Source organism: Alexandromys fortis, unplaced genomic scaffold (genome assembly GCF_014885135.2).
Source record: "Alexandromys fortis isolate MF-2015 unplaced genomic scaffold, M_Fortis_MF-2015_v1.1 scaffold_240, whole genome shotgun sequence".
Lineage (NCBI taxonomy): Eukaryota > Metazoa > Chordata > Mammalia > Rodentia > Cricetidae > Alexandromys > Alexandromys fortis.
In genome coordinates, this window is record NW_026068133.1 from 1,302,527 (window position 1) to 1,316,767 (window position 14,241).

General features: G+C 53.9%; 1 protein-coding gene across 2 annotated transcripts in view; it reads left to right on the forward strand.

Annotated features, from left to right (window-relative positions):
* Positions 1 to 3,563: 3,563 nt before the first annotated feature.
* Positions 3,564 to 14,241, forward strand: part of Mark4 (microtubule affinity regulating kinase 4) — a 30,046-nt gene continuing 19,368 nt past the window's right edge. Inside the window, exons 1-6 of one of the 2 annotated variants that reach the window (XM_050126302.1) lie at positions 3,564 to 3,904; positions 10,503 to 10,703; positions 12,867 to 12,920; positions 13,040 to 13,088; positions 13,557 to 13,622; positions 14,049 to 14,119. In XM_050126302.1, the coding sequence (XP_049982259.1) occupies positions 3,854 to 3,904; positions 10,503 to 10,703; positions 12,867 to 12,920; positions 13,040 to 13,088; positions 13,557 to 13,622; positions 14,049 to 14,119 (492 nt within the window). In that variant the 5' untranslated portion in view covers positions 3,564 to 3,853. The remainder of the gene's footprint in view (positions 3,905 to 10,502; positions 10,704 to 12,866; positions 12,921 to 13,039; positions 13,089 to 13,556; positions 13,623 to 14,048; positions 14,120 to 14,241) is intronic. The other variant, XM_050126301.1, reaches the window with a different exon arrangement.

Consider the following 14,241-nt stretch of genomic DNA (forward strand, 5'->3'; position numbering starts at 1 on the left):
GAAAAACAAAACAAAACAAAAAAGTGTACTATTTATTTATTTTATGTGTGTGAGTGACTCTGAAGCATGCAATGCCCAACAGGCTAGAAAGAGGCAGAGCCCCTGGAACTGAAGTTACAGACGGTTGTCCCCAATGTTTGCCCACCACTGTGTGTGTTCTGAGACTTGAACCCAGGTCCTCTGCAAGAGCTGAGCCATCTCTCCAGCCCCAAATTCATCCTTTGATGTCTTGCAATTTAGTGGGTCCTGGTGCACTCACAGGGTGGTAGCAGAAGACGCCAGCATCCATCTTAATCTCGGATGTCTCCATCACTTTGACGAGAACCCACAGACTCTGACAGTCATCCTTCCTGCCTCTTCCCAAAGCCGCGGGAACCAGGAATCCAGGGCTTGAGTTTCTCGGCGGCGGAGCTCCTTCTTTTGAACATTTCGTAGAAAACAAATTGTATGATGTGACCTTTGTGTCCTGCTACTTTCACTAAATGTTACATTTTCAAGATTCGTCCACTCAGTCTGTGCGTCTAGGATAATGGGGTGTAGGAAGGACTGGCAAGTGGGGGCAGAGACAGACCCTGAGAGCGAGTAGGAAGACAACCACCTGCCCCCTGGCGGTGGATATGGGTACTGCAGCTGTCAGAGCTGGGACCGGGAACGCTTTGGGCTGGGCTGGGGTGGGGTGTGCGCTCCACCCTGGGGGTCTCCATTCTACCTTGAACAGTCTTTGTGGGGTCACAAGGCTCCTAGGAACCCACCCAGAGCTCCTCCCTTAACATTATCTAGCTCCCGCTTTTATTTTTTTATTTTTATGTATTTATTTTGTGTTTTTAAATATTTATTTATTATGCATACAATATTCTGTCTGTGTGTATGTCTGCAGGCCAAAAGAAGGCACCAGACCTCATTACAGATGGTTGTGAGCCACCATGTGGTTGCTGGGAATTGAACTCAGGACCTTTGGAAGAGCAGGCAATGCTCTTAACCACTGATCCATCTCTCCAGCCCTTGTTTTGTTTTTTTGAGACAGAATTTCTCTGTGTAGCCCTGCTTGTCCTTGAACTCACTTTGTAGACCAGATTGGCCTCCACCTATATCCACCTCTCGAGTGCTGGGGTTAAAGGCATGGTCATATTATATTGCCCAGGTCATTCTGGAATTCTCTGTGTAGACCAGGCTGGCCTTGAATTCACAGAATCCCTCCTACCCCAGTCTCCCAAGTGCTGGGGTGCCAGACTACAACTTGAGTTGAAGCATTTTACTTATATATGCAGTTTGGTTTGTAGTGTCATCTTGGCTGCATTACTATCGCTGAGAAAAAGAGAAGTCATCGCAGTTCAGAGACCAGGGTCCTGAGTTCAAATTCCTAGCACTTGGGAGTCTGGGACAGGAGGATTAAAAGTTGGAGGAGGGTTTGTGCTACATGGTGATATCATGCACAAAAAGAAAAGTGTTTGCCTTGCATATATAATTTCAGAATTCGGGAGGCTGAGATGGGAGGCTGGCCAGAAGTTCAAGGTCAGCCTGGGCTACGGAACCCTGCCTCAAAAAAAAAAAAAAAAAAACACTTACCTGCCAGGGGAGTTAGTGTGATTGGCAAGGTGGATTTCATTTCTCAGGTGAGGTTTGCCTGGATATGCTGACCCCTTAATTTCCCTCGTGTGGGAGTTGACTGCATAATTTGTGGTAGTGGAGGCTGTGTTCTAGCTCTCCCCTGTTCAAACAAAACCAAACCACATTCCCAACACTATAACTGGGTGTGGTGGCTCACCCCTTCCTGAGGTGCACCTCAGCCTCAGCACTCCCTGAGGTGGAGGCAGGAGGATCAAGACCAACCTCAGCCACTCAAGAACTTCCAGGCAGCCTGGGTTATGAGACCCAGTCTCAAAATACATAAATGTATAGGGCTGGAGGACTGGCTCAGGGTGAAGGCACTTGCATTTAAGGCTGACTGCCCAAGTTTAGTCCTGGGGACCCAGAGAGAGGGAGGAGACAAATTGACTTCCAAACGTTGTCCTCTGACCTCCACATGCACACCTCCCAAATTAATAAATTGTTCAATTGTAATAAATTGTAATAAAAAATAATCTCTGGCCTGCCACTCACTGTTGCTTTAGTCTTTCTTTTCTACCTTATAATTTATTTGGTGTTGGGTGTTCTGTCTGCATATAAGTATGTGCACCATGTGTGTGTGCAGTACCTGTAGAGGCCAGAAGAGGGCATCAGGTTCCCTGTGACTGGAGTTACAGACAGTCATGAGCTGCCATGTGGGTGCTGGGAACTGAACCCAGTTCCTCTGCAAGAGCAGCCAGTGCTCTTAATTGCTAAGTCATCTCTTCAGCCCCCCAACTTGAATATTAATATAATTCACTTACTTGCATAATTTAATTTTTTAGTAATATTTGTGCTTAACAGCTAGTTCCATAATAATATCCAGTGGGCTAGCTCTAGCACTCTGTCTCTTTCCCTCTCATTTTGTCTGACAGGACCTCATGTAGCTGAGGCTAGTCCCAAACTCACTGTGTAGTTGAGAGGATGTCCTGGAACTTCTGAAACTTCTAGGACACCACCATGCTTGGCAACATCTAGTTTTCACAAAAGGAAACTGAGGCTCAGGAAGGCTTTCAAAGACAGCGGGGCAGAGACCTTCCCCCAGCGGCATCTGGCTCTGGACCAGGATTATGTCACCCCCCTTCCCTTCAGCCCACTATGCACACACAGCTCTCACGGTCTCCAAACCGATCTGTTTGCCCTGGCAGGCCTACACCTGTTTGGGCGACCAGCCAGGGAGGAAACGGAGGCTCCCGCCCCCTTAATGTGCACACTGGGAAAGTGAAGCCAGCAAGGGCTGCCTGTCATCCTCAGGGTGGAGTCACCGCACTCCCTACTCCTGGTTTGAAGCTCAGGATGACTTTTTCCCCCACGAGACAGGATCTTGCTGTGTAGTCTAGGCTGGTCTCGAACTCACACCAATCTCCCAAATCTTGGGATGACAAGCACCTCTCTCTCTCTCTCTCTCTCTCTCTCTCTCTCTCTCTCTCTCTCTCTCTCTCTCTCTCACCCTCTCCTCTCTCGTCCTTTATTCCTCTTCTCTGCAGATCTAGACTCCTTGAGTTTCTCTTTGTCTCTTTCGTTTCCTCCCTCTGCCTTGGCTCTCTCTGTCTCTCTCTGTCCCCCGTTCTGCCCTCAGTCCTTTTGTCTCTGTCCTTGGCTTCTCTCTGTCCCTCTCTTTGTGACTCTGCTTCTTCCCACCTCGTGTCTGTCCGTGTGTCCCTGTGTCTCTCCCATCTCTCAACGGCTCCCTCTTCTCTCCTCCTCAGCAACTCTCTGCCCTTCTCTTGGCCAGTTACTCCCGGTTCTCCAGTGAGAACTTGCTGGAGAGCGGCGCGCCCAGACCTGCCTCCGCCCCCAGAACTCTCGAGCCGGCCCGGACCTGTACCTTTAAGAGCCGGCAGCGGGGGCGGGGTCTCCCTGAGCCCCGCCCCTCCCGCCCCTCCCCCTGACGTCCCTTCCTCCCCGGCCCCTTGGTCGCCTCCCTCTGCCGCCGCCCCGGGCCGGCTCCGCGCCCCCTCCCCGGCCCCCGCCCGTGCACCCTCCCGCTTGCCCGTCGCCCAGATGGCTCCCCGGGGTCCCCTTGCACCGGGCCACTAGGACCCTCGGTGTCTCCTCCCCTCCCCCGTCCTGCCCTCGCTCTCTCGTTTGCTCGCTCAGCGAGGACTCGGGCGTCCACGGCGCCCAGCTTTTTTGAGCTCGCGTCCCCAGGTCGGCTGGGGGGGGAGGGGAAGAAGGGGACCCCAGGATCCCCACCCCCCCCACCCGGCCGCCCCTTGTCCCCTTCCCTCCTGGGACCCCAGAGAAGATGTCTTCGAGGACGGCGCTGGCCCCGGGCAACGATCGGAACTCGGACACGGTGAGTGGGGCCCAGCCCCTTGGGGAACCTTGCTTGGGTCCGGCCACGGAACCCCTCACCCCGCCGGGCTACCGGCCCCGCCGGTCCTCGTCCCCTTTCCCTGCTCCGCAGCCCCCACCGACGTTTCCCATGACTTTGAGGCCTCTCTGTTCCCTCCTCCCCGCAGCCCCAGCCCAGCCCGACCCCTAGGGGCGCCCCTGTCTTTCGACCCTTCTCTTGTCCCTCTGCAGAGCGCTTCCGCCCGGTCTCTTCCCTCCAGGAAGCCCCCTCCCCTGCCGGCCGGAGCCCCTCCCTTCCCCGGCTGCCGTGTCTGTCCCCTCCTGGCTAGTCCGCAGCCTTGCTGGGCTCGACCCTTCCCGGCGCTGCACGTCCCCGGATCCCCGAAGCGCAGCCCTTGCTCTCCCCCACCCCCCTCAACCTCCCAGCCAGGCCCGACCCGACTTGGCCCAGCTGTCCTCCCTGCCTCCTGCTTGTCGGGGTGCTGGCTCCCCCTGCCACCCCTAGTCAGTCCCCAGGAGCCGCCTCCCCCAGGAAGCCAAATGCCACCTGGGCCCTGCATGGCTCCTTCAAGGTGTCTCGGCTCCCCGGCTTGGCCCTGCTCGGCCCGGCATCCCTGTCCTTGGACCCTTGGCTCTTCTGGGCTCCCCTAGATGCGACCTAGACTCGGCTGGTTTTTCTACAGGAAGTCTTGGCATCCAAACTGCAGTCTTCCATCCCGGGCTTGGGTTTCCAGGCCCTGGACCAGGCTGACTTCCGGCCGCCTCAGCTTGCAGGCAAGCTCCAGCCGAGTCTCCCAGCCTCACGACCCCTCCTCACTCCCTTCCATGCCTCCTGTTCACTGGAGCCCTCCCCCTTTCCTTATTAGGCTTTTCTCCTCCGCTTCCTGCCCCCAGGTCTGCACCCCTAGACTTTGGACTGGACCCCAGGCTCTAAGCCTTCCTCCTCGAGGTTGCTCTGTCCATGCCTTTGACTTCCTCATGCTGGACCCTTAGCCCCGACTTCTGGGAGTTCTGGGACTCTTGGCTGTTCCCTGTCTCCCATCCCAGGACTTCCTTCCCTCACAGCACGCCCCCCCTCCCCGCATTTCCCATAATTCATGACAGCTTTCCAGATCCCTCAAAACCAACTCATCAATGCATTCTCGCTGGGACGTGGGTTCCTCCTTCACCCTCTCACTGCCAGAGCCCAATCAGACACTTGTTTTGAGACAGGGTCTCATATTGTAGGCCTGACTGTCCTGGAACTCACTCCTAGACCAGGCTGGTCTTGAACTCACAGCGATCCACCTGCCTCTGCCTCCTGAGTACAAGTGTCTCTAACGCCAGTCAGGAATACTTCCCTTTGTCCCTGTCCCCTATTGGCCCAAGTTTCAAGTTGGCGGTTTCAGCCAGCCCCACCCACCTTGGTTTCCCAGTCATTCCAGAGAGGTACCCGTTTCCCGGTTCTTGGGTTCAAATGCTGCCTCCACAGGCCAGTCCGTGTTGTGTCTTGAGGCTCCTGCCCCCACCCCATTCCTGCCTTGGAAAGTGTATTGTGTTAGGGGGGTGGGAGTAACGACTGAGTCCCGCAGTGAATTACCGGAGACATGTGGGTGAAGGCTGGTACATAGGCGGCGCTCACGGCTGTTGGCATGGCTGTGGATCTGAGTCAGGAGGCGGTGCGTTCTCAAACTCCAGCTGTCCTTAGTTGTCAGGGAAGCTTGCAGAGCCTGCTTCAGCCTCAGTTTCCCTGTCAGTGGGTTGATGGCGGCACCTCCCTGGCAGGGACTTCCTCATATCACGTGTTGTGGTTATTGCTACCTTAATTATTCAAATAGACTCAGATTCACATCTCATTGCTGTGTGACCTCAGGCCAGTGACCTCACCTCTCTGAGCCTTGATTTCCAAATCTGTACAATAGCGGCCGGGCCTTCCTCTTTCCTGCGTTCCTAAGATTGTTGGCACGTAGTGGGGATACTCGAATGGGTGGTTCTGTCTCCGGTTCCATTCTGGAAGGATGACTTATGACTGAAGTGACACCCATCTCTTTCTATAGTCTGATGTTACCTGGTGACTGTGGTGACAGCCACATATGGGCATACTCTTCTACCCGAAGTTCCAGGGTCCAGCTTCCATATCTCCCCTAGCAACAGCCCCAGTGTTAGAGCACTGGGCCTTCAGGAAGGACCCAAGCCAGCTGGCGGTGCTAGCCCGTTTTAGCTCCTGCCTCTGACCCTGGGGGCGGGGGGGGGGGTCCTCATCCCTTGACCCAGCTACCCTCTCACAGGGGTCCCTGCCACGCAGCTTTCAATGGAATGCCTTCCTGTGGGGGGGGGGGCTGGCAACATCCAACAGGGATTCTTCTCCAGGCTGTTGGCTCAGCAGGGATCAGAGACCTTATCTTCCATCTCCACCACCCGCCTGCCCCTTGGGGGGGGGCTGAAAGCCTCCGCTGGCATCTGGGAGATCTGGGAGGCTCAGCACTCAGGAACCTGGAGCTCAGGAGCCTGCTCACCCACTGGCCCTGTGCCCTTTGAGCAAGGCCTTCTCCCTGCCTGAGCCTTAGGGAAGCTTGAGTCTGGGTTTGAGAATGCTCCTTGTGACTGGACCCACGTGGAGCTGGGGTGCCAGTGGCATGGGCCGGACGCATGGAGGCACCAGGGGTGGAATTTGGAACCACCTGGCCTGGAATAGTATTTTTTTTTTTTTTTTTTTCTGTAACGGCCTCTGCCTACCACATCCACAGTACTGTGGTGCTGAGGGTAACCAGGGGCTCTGCCGCCCCTGATTAACTTCTGAATTATCTCAGCTCTTTCTCTATCCCTAAGGCAGGAGCTAAGTTGTTCAGGCTGGCCTCGAACTCACTGCATTGTTCAGACAGATCTAGGATTTAAAATCTGATGCCTCTGCTTCCCTAGTTTTGGGGATGACTGACAGACCTGGTGGGCATCGTCCTCTTGCCTGTTGTGAGGAAGATGGGTGACGGTGGCTGGCCCCTAGTCCATCCCAGCGCTGTTTCTCCCTGGACTGTGGGAGCGCAGGGACCTTCCTCACTGGGCTCTGCTGGGGACTGAGTGTGGGTGAGGTTCCTGCCTGCACAAGCCTTGGCCAGTGGAATCATCCCCCTGGTAAACACCACGTTCCCAGGCGTGGTAGAGTAACCAGTAAGCTTAGCTACTTGGGAAACTGAGGCAGGAGGATTTCAAGTTGGCAAGACCTTATCTCAAAATTAAGATTAAAATGAGAGTTGGAGGGAGGGATGGGGAGGTGGCTTGCATGGTAAAGTGCTTACTGGGCGAAAACGAGGACCTGAGTTCAGATTCCAGTACCCACGTAAAAGCCAGGCATGGCGGAACATGCCTGTCACCCCAGCACGGGGTGGGGGTTGGCACGTAGAGATGAGCTGATACTAGGCACTTGCTGGCCAGCCAGTCTAGCTGAAATGAAGAAGGGTGAGTCTCTAGGCTCAATGAAGGAGTGTTTCCTTTTGGATATACCCAAAGGATGCTCAATTGTACCACGAGGACATGTGCTCAGCTATGTTCATAGCAGCATTATTTGTCATAGCCAGAACCTGGAAACAACTTAAATGCCCCTCAACCGAGGAATGAATAAGGAAAATGTGGTACATTTACACAGTGGAGTACTACACAGCAGAAAAAAATAATGACAACTTGAAATTTGCAGGCAAATGAGTGGATCCAGAAAACATAGTATTAAGTGTGGTAACCCAGACCCAGAAAGAAAAATGTAATATGTACTCACTCATAAGTGGCTTTTAGACATAAAGCAAAGAAAAACGAGCCTGTATACAATTCACAATCCCAGAGAACCTAGACAACAAAGAGGACCCTAAGAGAGACATACATGGAAAGTAGAAAAAGACAAGATCTCCTGAGTAAATTGGGAGCGTGGTGATCATGGGAGAAGGTAGAAGGGTAGGGAGGGGAGGGGAGAAAAATAGATGGTTCAATTAAAAACAGTTTTGTTATTTTTGCTTTTTTAAAAAGAAAGTGTTTCAAAAACTAGTGAAAAGAATAACAGAGGAAGAGGCTCAAAGCTGACCTCTGACCTCCACAGGGGAGCACACCTGCACACACATACATCATACAAGAGAAGGGGTACTAGGGACATAACACAATGATGGAGCCCCTGCCTAGAATCCCCCAGCAAGGGGCTGGGATGTGGCTCAATGGTAGAGGCCCTGCCTAGAACCTTCCAGGAGGGGCTGGATTGTGGCTCCATGGAGGAGTACTTCTCTAGTACCTGAGAATGAGCCAAAGACAAGAACGGGTGTGGAAGTATGGGTCTGTCTAATGTAACACATGTAAAAACATGTCAGTTTGGCAAAATGACTGGGTTCAGATCCCCTCTCCAGGCCTCAGTTTCCCCTGACATGATTCATGGGCTGTCCATGCTTGTGAAATGCTGGTTGCTGCTGTAGGCCTGGCACAGCTTCCCTGCCACGGGAGCCCAAGCCTCAGCTCTCTGGCTGTCCGGCCTTCTCCCTTCCTCCGTGTCCTGTGTCCTGTTTTCCTTCCGCCGTGAGGGCGACACAGAGGGAGATCTGGCCAAGAAAGGAAGGCCCAGTCCCCGGAGGTTCCCAATCAGGACAGGGCAGCTGGGCCTGAGCAGGTCACCTCGTTGGAGAGGCTGGGGAGGGACAGAGGAGTTGATGGAGTGGGAGATGGCAGGGTAGGGCGCTCGTCCCTCTCAGGCGGGGTGGCGGAGGGCCGTCAGGATGAAACAATGTTTCGTGGAGAGGTGGACAGAATGGCCAGCACAGGACGTTGGGGCAGAATGGAGAGTTCTGTTGTCTGCAGGAGAATCTGGGGCAGCAGGGATGGAGAGTCAGCCCCCACCCCATCTAAGACTCTCCCAGAAACTCCCCGAATCTCACCCATTCCAAGTCGATTTCTCTCTTCACGTCTACATGTGGGGTGATCAGGAAGGTCAATTAATTAGGTGCAAGCTGGGCATGGTGGCCCAGGCTGGCAATCCCTGCATTTGGGAGGCTGAGGCAGGAGGATCTGAAGCTCAGGGCTAGCCTGGGCTACAGGGAGACCCTGTCTCAACTGCAACATAAAGTTCAACGTGCATGTATTTTCAGCCCTTGGGAGGCAGAGGCAGGAGGATTGCTGTTCCAACCCAGCTTGGGCTACAGAATGAGATCCAGTACCCAAAAAAAGAAAGAGGAAAAAAAGAAAAATATGTCAATAAATAGGACACCACAAGAGAGGCAAACACTGTTGAAATAGGTGCGTTCAGTGTTAGCAAGGTCACTTCCAGTCACTTGATAAGTTCAAGGCCAGCCTGGGCTGCTTAAAACTCCCTCTCGAAAAACAAAGAAAGAAAAATGCAAAAAATGTGTTGCTGGAGGGTTTTTTGTTTGTTTGGCTTTAGGTTTGGTTTTGGTTTGGTTGTTCAGACAGGGTTTCTCTGCATTGCTTTGGAGCCTGTTCTGGAACTCTGTAGGCCAGCCTGGTCCCCAAACGGAGATCTGCCTGCCTCTGCCTCCCAAGTGCTGGGATTAAAGGCGAGGGCCACCACCCTCTGGCTCATTGCTAGAGTTCCAAACCACAGAAAGCTGGGCATTGGGTAGTGAGGCGACCACCATAAAAATGTCCGGATGGTCAGCTGGGAATGAGGTAAGGACATGTTTGCGGGGTGCAGAATTGAGGGGCTGGAAGGCCGGGTGCGGTGACTACAGGCCTGTAATCTCAGAACTTGATGGGCCAAGTCTGAGCATCAGGAATTCAAAGTCAGCCTTGGCTACATAGCAAGTTGGGGGGCAGCCTGACCTACGTGAGACCCTCTCCCACCTTCCCCATTTTCCACCCCAAGGAAAACAGACTTGGGGCCGAGCCAGGGGTGTTGACGGATGAAATGGGGTGTTTGGGATTTGTGCTGGCCAGAAAGGGGGTGTTGTGTCTGGATGGAGGTTAATGTTCATTCGGGGTTGAGGTCAGCCACGTTTTGAAGAAGAAAGTAGTCTGAGGATGCTGGCGGTCACAGGAGTGAGAAGGGGAGCGTGGGGCTCTTTAGAAGCCCCCATTTTGTTCATTGCTAGGCATAAAACCCTGAGCCATGTGCTAGGGCACCAAGCACTCCACCTACCATTGGAATCCTTCCCCAGCACTTGGTTTTTCCTTAGACGAGGCCATGGGAGACGAGGTCATCCCAGCCATTGAGAAGTGGAGGCAGGCGTCTGGGACGTCACCCTTGGCTACATAACCACTTTAAAGCCAGCCTGGGCTTCAGAAGAGCCTATCTCAACAAAGCAAAGGAGTAGCTTGCTATGTAGGTAGCCCAGGCTAGCCTGGAACTCAGCCTGTAATGGCTGCATACTCCTGATCCACCTGCCGCACTCTCCAACCAGAGTGCTAGAGCCTAGGGCGTAATGCCCGCCAGGCAAGCTCTCCGCCATCCGAGCACAGCCCTACTGGAGACCTCTTTGTGGGAAAGGGGGAGGCCCCAAAAGCATAGTTTTTCTATGGCCCGAGTTTGCAAAGGGGCAGGAGGGCACACTGGCCAGAGCTCCAGAGAGCACCCACCCTGGCCCTCGGGTGCTACTGTAGTGGGGTGGACTGGGACAACTCATATGCTTCTCTACCCACAGCATGGCACCTTGGGCAGTGGCCGCTCCTCAGACAAAGGGCCATCCTGGTCCAGCCGATCCCTGGGTGCCCGTTGCCGGAATTCTATCGCTTCCTGCCCCGAGGAACAACCCCATGTGGGCAACTACCGCCTGCTGAGGACCATCGGGAAGGGCAACTTCGCCAAAGTCAAGCTGGCCCGGCATATCCTGACTGGTCGGGAGGTAAGTGTTGGTGACCAAGGGACGCAGGGCAGGGGAGTTCAGGAGGTGTGAGGTCTGGACTGGTCCCACTTGTCCTTCTAACCATAGAGAATTCCCCCACTTGCTCTGATTTAAAGTTGGTTTTGTTTTGTTTGGAAACAGGGTCTCTCTACATAGCCCTGGCTGCCATGAACACCCTATATAATCTAGGCCGGCCTTGAACTTCAGCAGAGCCACCTGCCTCGGAGGGGATTAAAGGCGTGTGCCACTAGGCGTGACCTAAAATTTAAAATTTTTTTTTTTTTTTTTTTGGTTTTTCGAGATAGGGTTTCTCCGTGGTTTTGGAGCCTGTCCTGGAACTAGCTCTTGTAAACCAGGCTGGCCTCAAACTCCCAGACATCTGCCTGCCTCTGCCTCCCGAGTGCTGGGATTAAAGGCGTGCGCCACCACTGGCTGTTATTTTGAATTTCATGTGCACATGCTCAAAGACCCTTGTGAGCTTCCTGACATGGTGCCGGGCCGGGACAGACACTTTTCTCCTGGAGAGCAGTAAGCACTCTTAAGTACTGAGCTGTCCAGCCCCAGCTTGCTCAGATTTTTCCAGAACAGCCCCAATAGGAAAAGAGGGTTACAAGTTTTTCTTGCCTGCCTGGCTTCCTCTTTGGGTTTTGCATGTTTTTGTTGTCTTGTTTCTTTGTTGTATATATGTGTGTAAGAGGGAGGGACCAGACATGACATCAGTATCTTTGCCCCTCATCTGTTTGCCTTGTGACAGGTTCTTTCACTTAAATGGGACACGCTACTGGCATCCACTGTCCTGCCTCCCACTCCGTCCAGTGCTGGAGTGTGAGGGGCTGGGGTGTGGCTCAGTGGTAGAGGGAGTTGCTTGGCTTGTAAAAGGCCTCAGGTTTGATGCCCAGGACCACATAAACAATACAACCCAGAACTCTAAGAACCAGGTCATGGTGGTGGCGCACACCTTTAATCCCAGCACTCAAGAGGCAGAGGCAGGTGGATCTCCAAGAGTTGGAAGGCCATCCTGATCTACAGAGTTCATTCCAGTTCATTGGGGCTTTTTAAGAAGCAAAACAAATCCTAAGAAACAGACCAGCAGGCTGATCGTCAGTGTAAATTCAAACTAAAACCCTTTTCTGCGATAGGGTTTTCTAGATTGACCAATGCTTAAGTCAAAGCTCCTTGTAGTTTTAATTTCATTTATGTTTTGTGAGTGCACATTTGTCCAGAGAGGTCTGAGGACACCTTGCAGGAGTGCATCCTCCCCTCGCTCCCCCAGCATCTCAAACACAGTATCGGGGATGGAACCCCGCAAAAGCCTTAGCACCAGCCCTGTGATGGCAGCGCTGGGCCCCTCCCAGGAAAGCTGAGTTCTTTGTCGTTCCACAATTTATTCCTGTGCTCTGTCACTTTCACACATGAAAGGAACCATATGATCGTCTCAGTGCTGGCATGGAACGTGCCTGACAGAATTCTCAAAAATCCATGTGTGCGAATCCCGCAAGGGCACGGGGCCCGCTCCCCGAGGCGCGAGCACAAGCTGTTCCCCATATGTGGGTGCGGACTCCATTCCAGAGGTTGCTCCCCTCCCCCCGTTATATTTATTTTAAATTTAAATTTTTACTTTTTATTTATTTTTTTCCTTTTTGAGACAGGGTCTCACTGTGTAGTCTTGGCAGGCCTAGAACTCACGGAGATTCCCCCTGCCTCTGCCCTCCAAGTGTTCCACCACACCTGATATGAAATTCGTTTATTTACTCACTTCTCTAAATTGTGTGTCTGTGTTTCTGTGGGTGGATGTGTGCTCAAGAGTGCAGGGGCCCAAGGAGGCCAGAAGATGTTAGACATCTTGTCACTAGACTCACTGATGGTTGGGAGCTGCCAGGCAGGTGCTGGGAACTGACGTCGGCAGGGCCCTCTGCAGGAGCGGTCACTGTGCTGAAACGCCTCTCCAGCCACTCCTGGCCTGGAACTTGCTGTATAGACCAGGCTGGTCCCTCCTTCTGCCTCCACATTGTTGGTGTGATGGCATGGACCACCATTCTCAGCTCCATTAAGACTTTAACATTCAATATTTCAGAAAATTTGAGAAAATGTTGCATGCCTCTCATGTAGCCCCTGTGGTCTGAGCCGGGGGATTTTGACTTTCCCGCCTTCTTCCTCCTCTAGGTCGCCATCAAGATCATTGATAAAACCCAGCTGAACCCCAGTAGCCTGCAGAAGGTGAGGCCCAGGGAAGCACAGTTCGGGTAGAACTCAGACTTCACCGGGCCTGGGGGCGGGGGATCCCCAAAGCCACCACCCCTCACTACTGTCTGTTTTTCTTTTCTGGCCTTGCCCAGCTGTTCAGAGAAGTCCGAATCATGAAGGGACTCAACCACCCCAACATCGGTGAGGAGATGGCGGAGCTGGCCCGGAAGCCAGCCATGGTGGGGCCTTGGGAAGGGAGAGCGGGACTGTATTAGAGACCCCATCGCTGTGGCGCCGTCATTCCTCTGAGCCTGTGTTTTGTCTTCTGGAGTACGGATCTGTATCAAGGCTCACACACTGCATTCGGGTCTATGTGAACCGCGCATACAGTGTCATTAGGTAGGGGTGAACACACTTTAGCTCCCCTGGAGGTGACCCTGACCTGTATTTACTGCTTAACTGCTGATTGCTGGCAACGTGGGCACAGATCCCAGCCTCATCGAGCTGAAACTGTCGTGTAGAGAAAGGCAGGCTGAGCAGCATGGAAAACCTGGCCACTGAGGGTTCCGGGGGAAGGCGTGTGATGATTGGCAGGTGACTATGGGGTCTGGGAGAACGGCCGCCCTTCCACTCTCACCTGACCCTGCCCACTCCTCCTCCCCCTCCCAGTGAAGCTCTTTGAGGTGATAGAGACCGAGAAGACGCTGTACCTCGTGATGGAATATGCCAGCGCAGGTGAGCCCCACCCCCACGCCCTGCTCCCACACCCCTGCACCCCACGCCCTGCTCTCACAGACTCTCTACACCCCCACACTCTACTCTCACAGACCCTGCACCCCACGCCCTGCTTCCACACCCCTGCACCCCACGCCCTGTTTTTGCACCCCTCTGCACCCCACGCCCTGTTTTTGCACCCCTCTGCACCCCATGCCCTGCTCCCACACCCCTGCACCCCACGCCCTGTTCTCACACTCTCTGCACCCCATGCCCTGCTCCCACACCCCTGCACCCCACACTCTACTCTCACAGACCCTGCACCCCACGCCCTGCTCTCACACACTCTCTACACCCCATGTCCTGTTTTTGCACCCCTCTGCACACCATACCCTACCCTCATGCCATCTGGCTCCAGCTCTGACCCCTCTTCCCCTCCATCTGCAGGAGAAGTGTTCGACTACCTCGTGTCGCACGGCCGCATGAAGGAGAAAGAGGCCCGGGCCAAGTTCCGACAGGTGAGACAAGCTCCTGGGAAGAAGGTCTGAGTGAGGACCAAGGAGGGCACTCTGCAGATGCCTGTGCACAGGGATGGGGTATGCAGGGGCTCTGTGGGAAGAAGCTGTGGGGGACCCAAGGA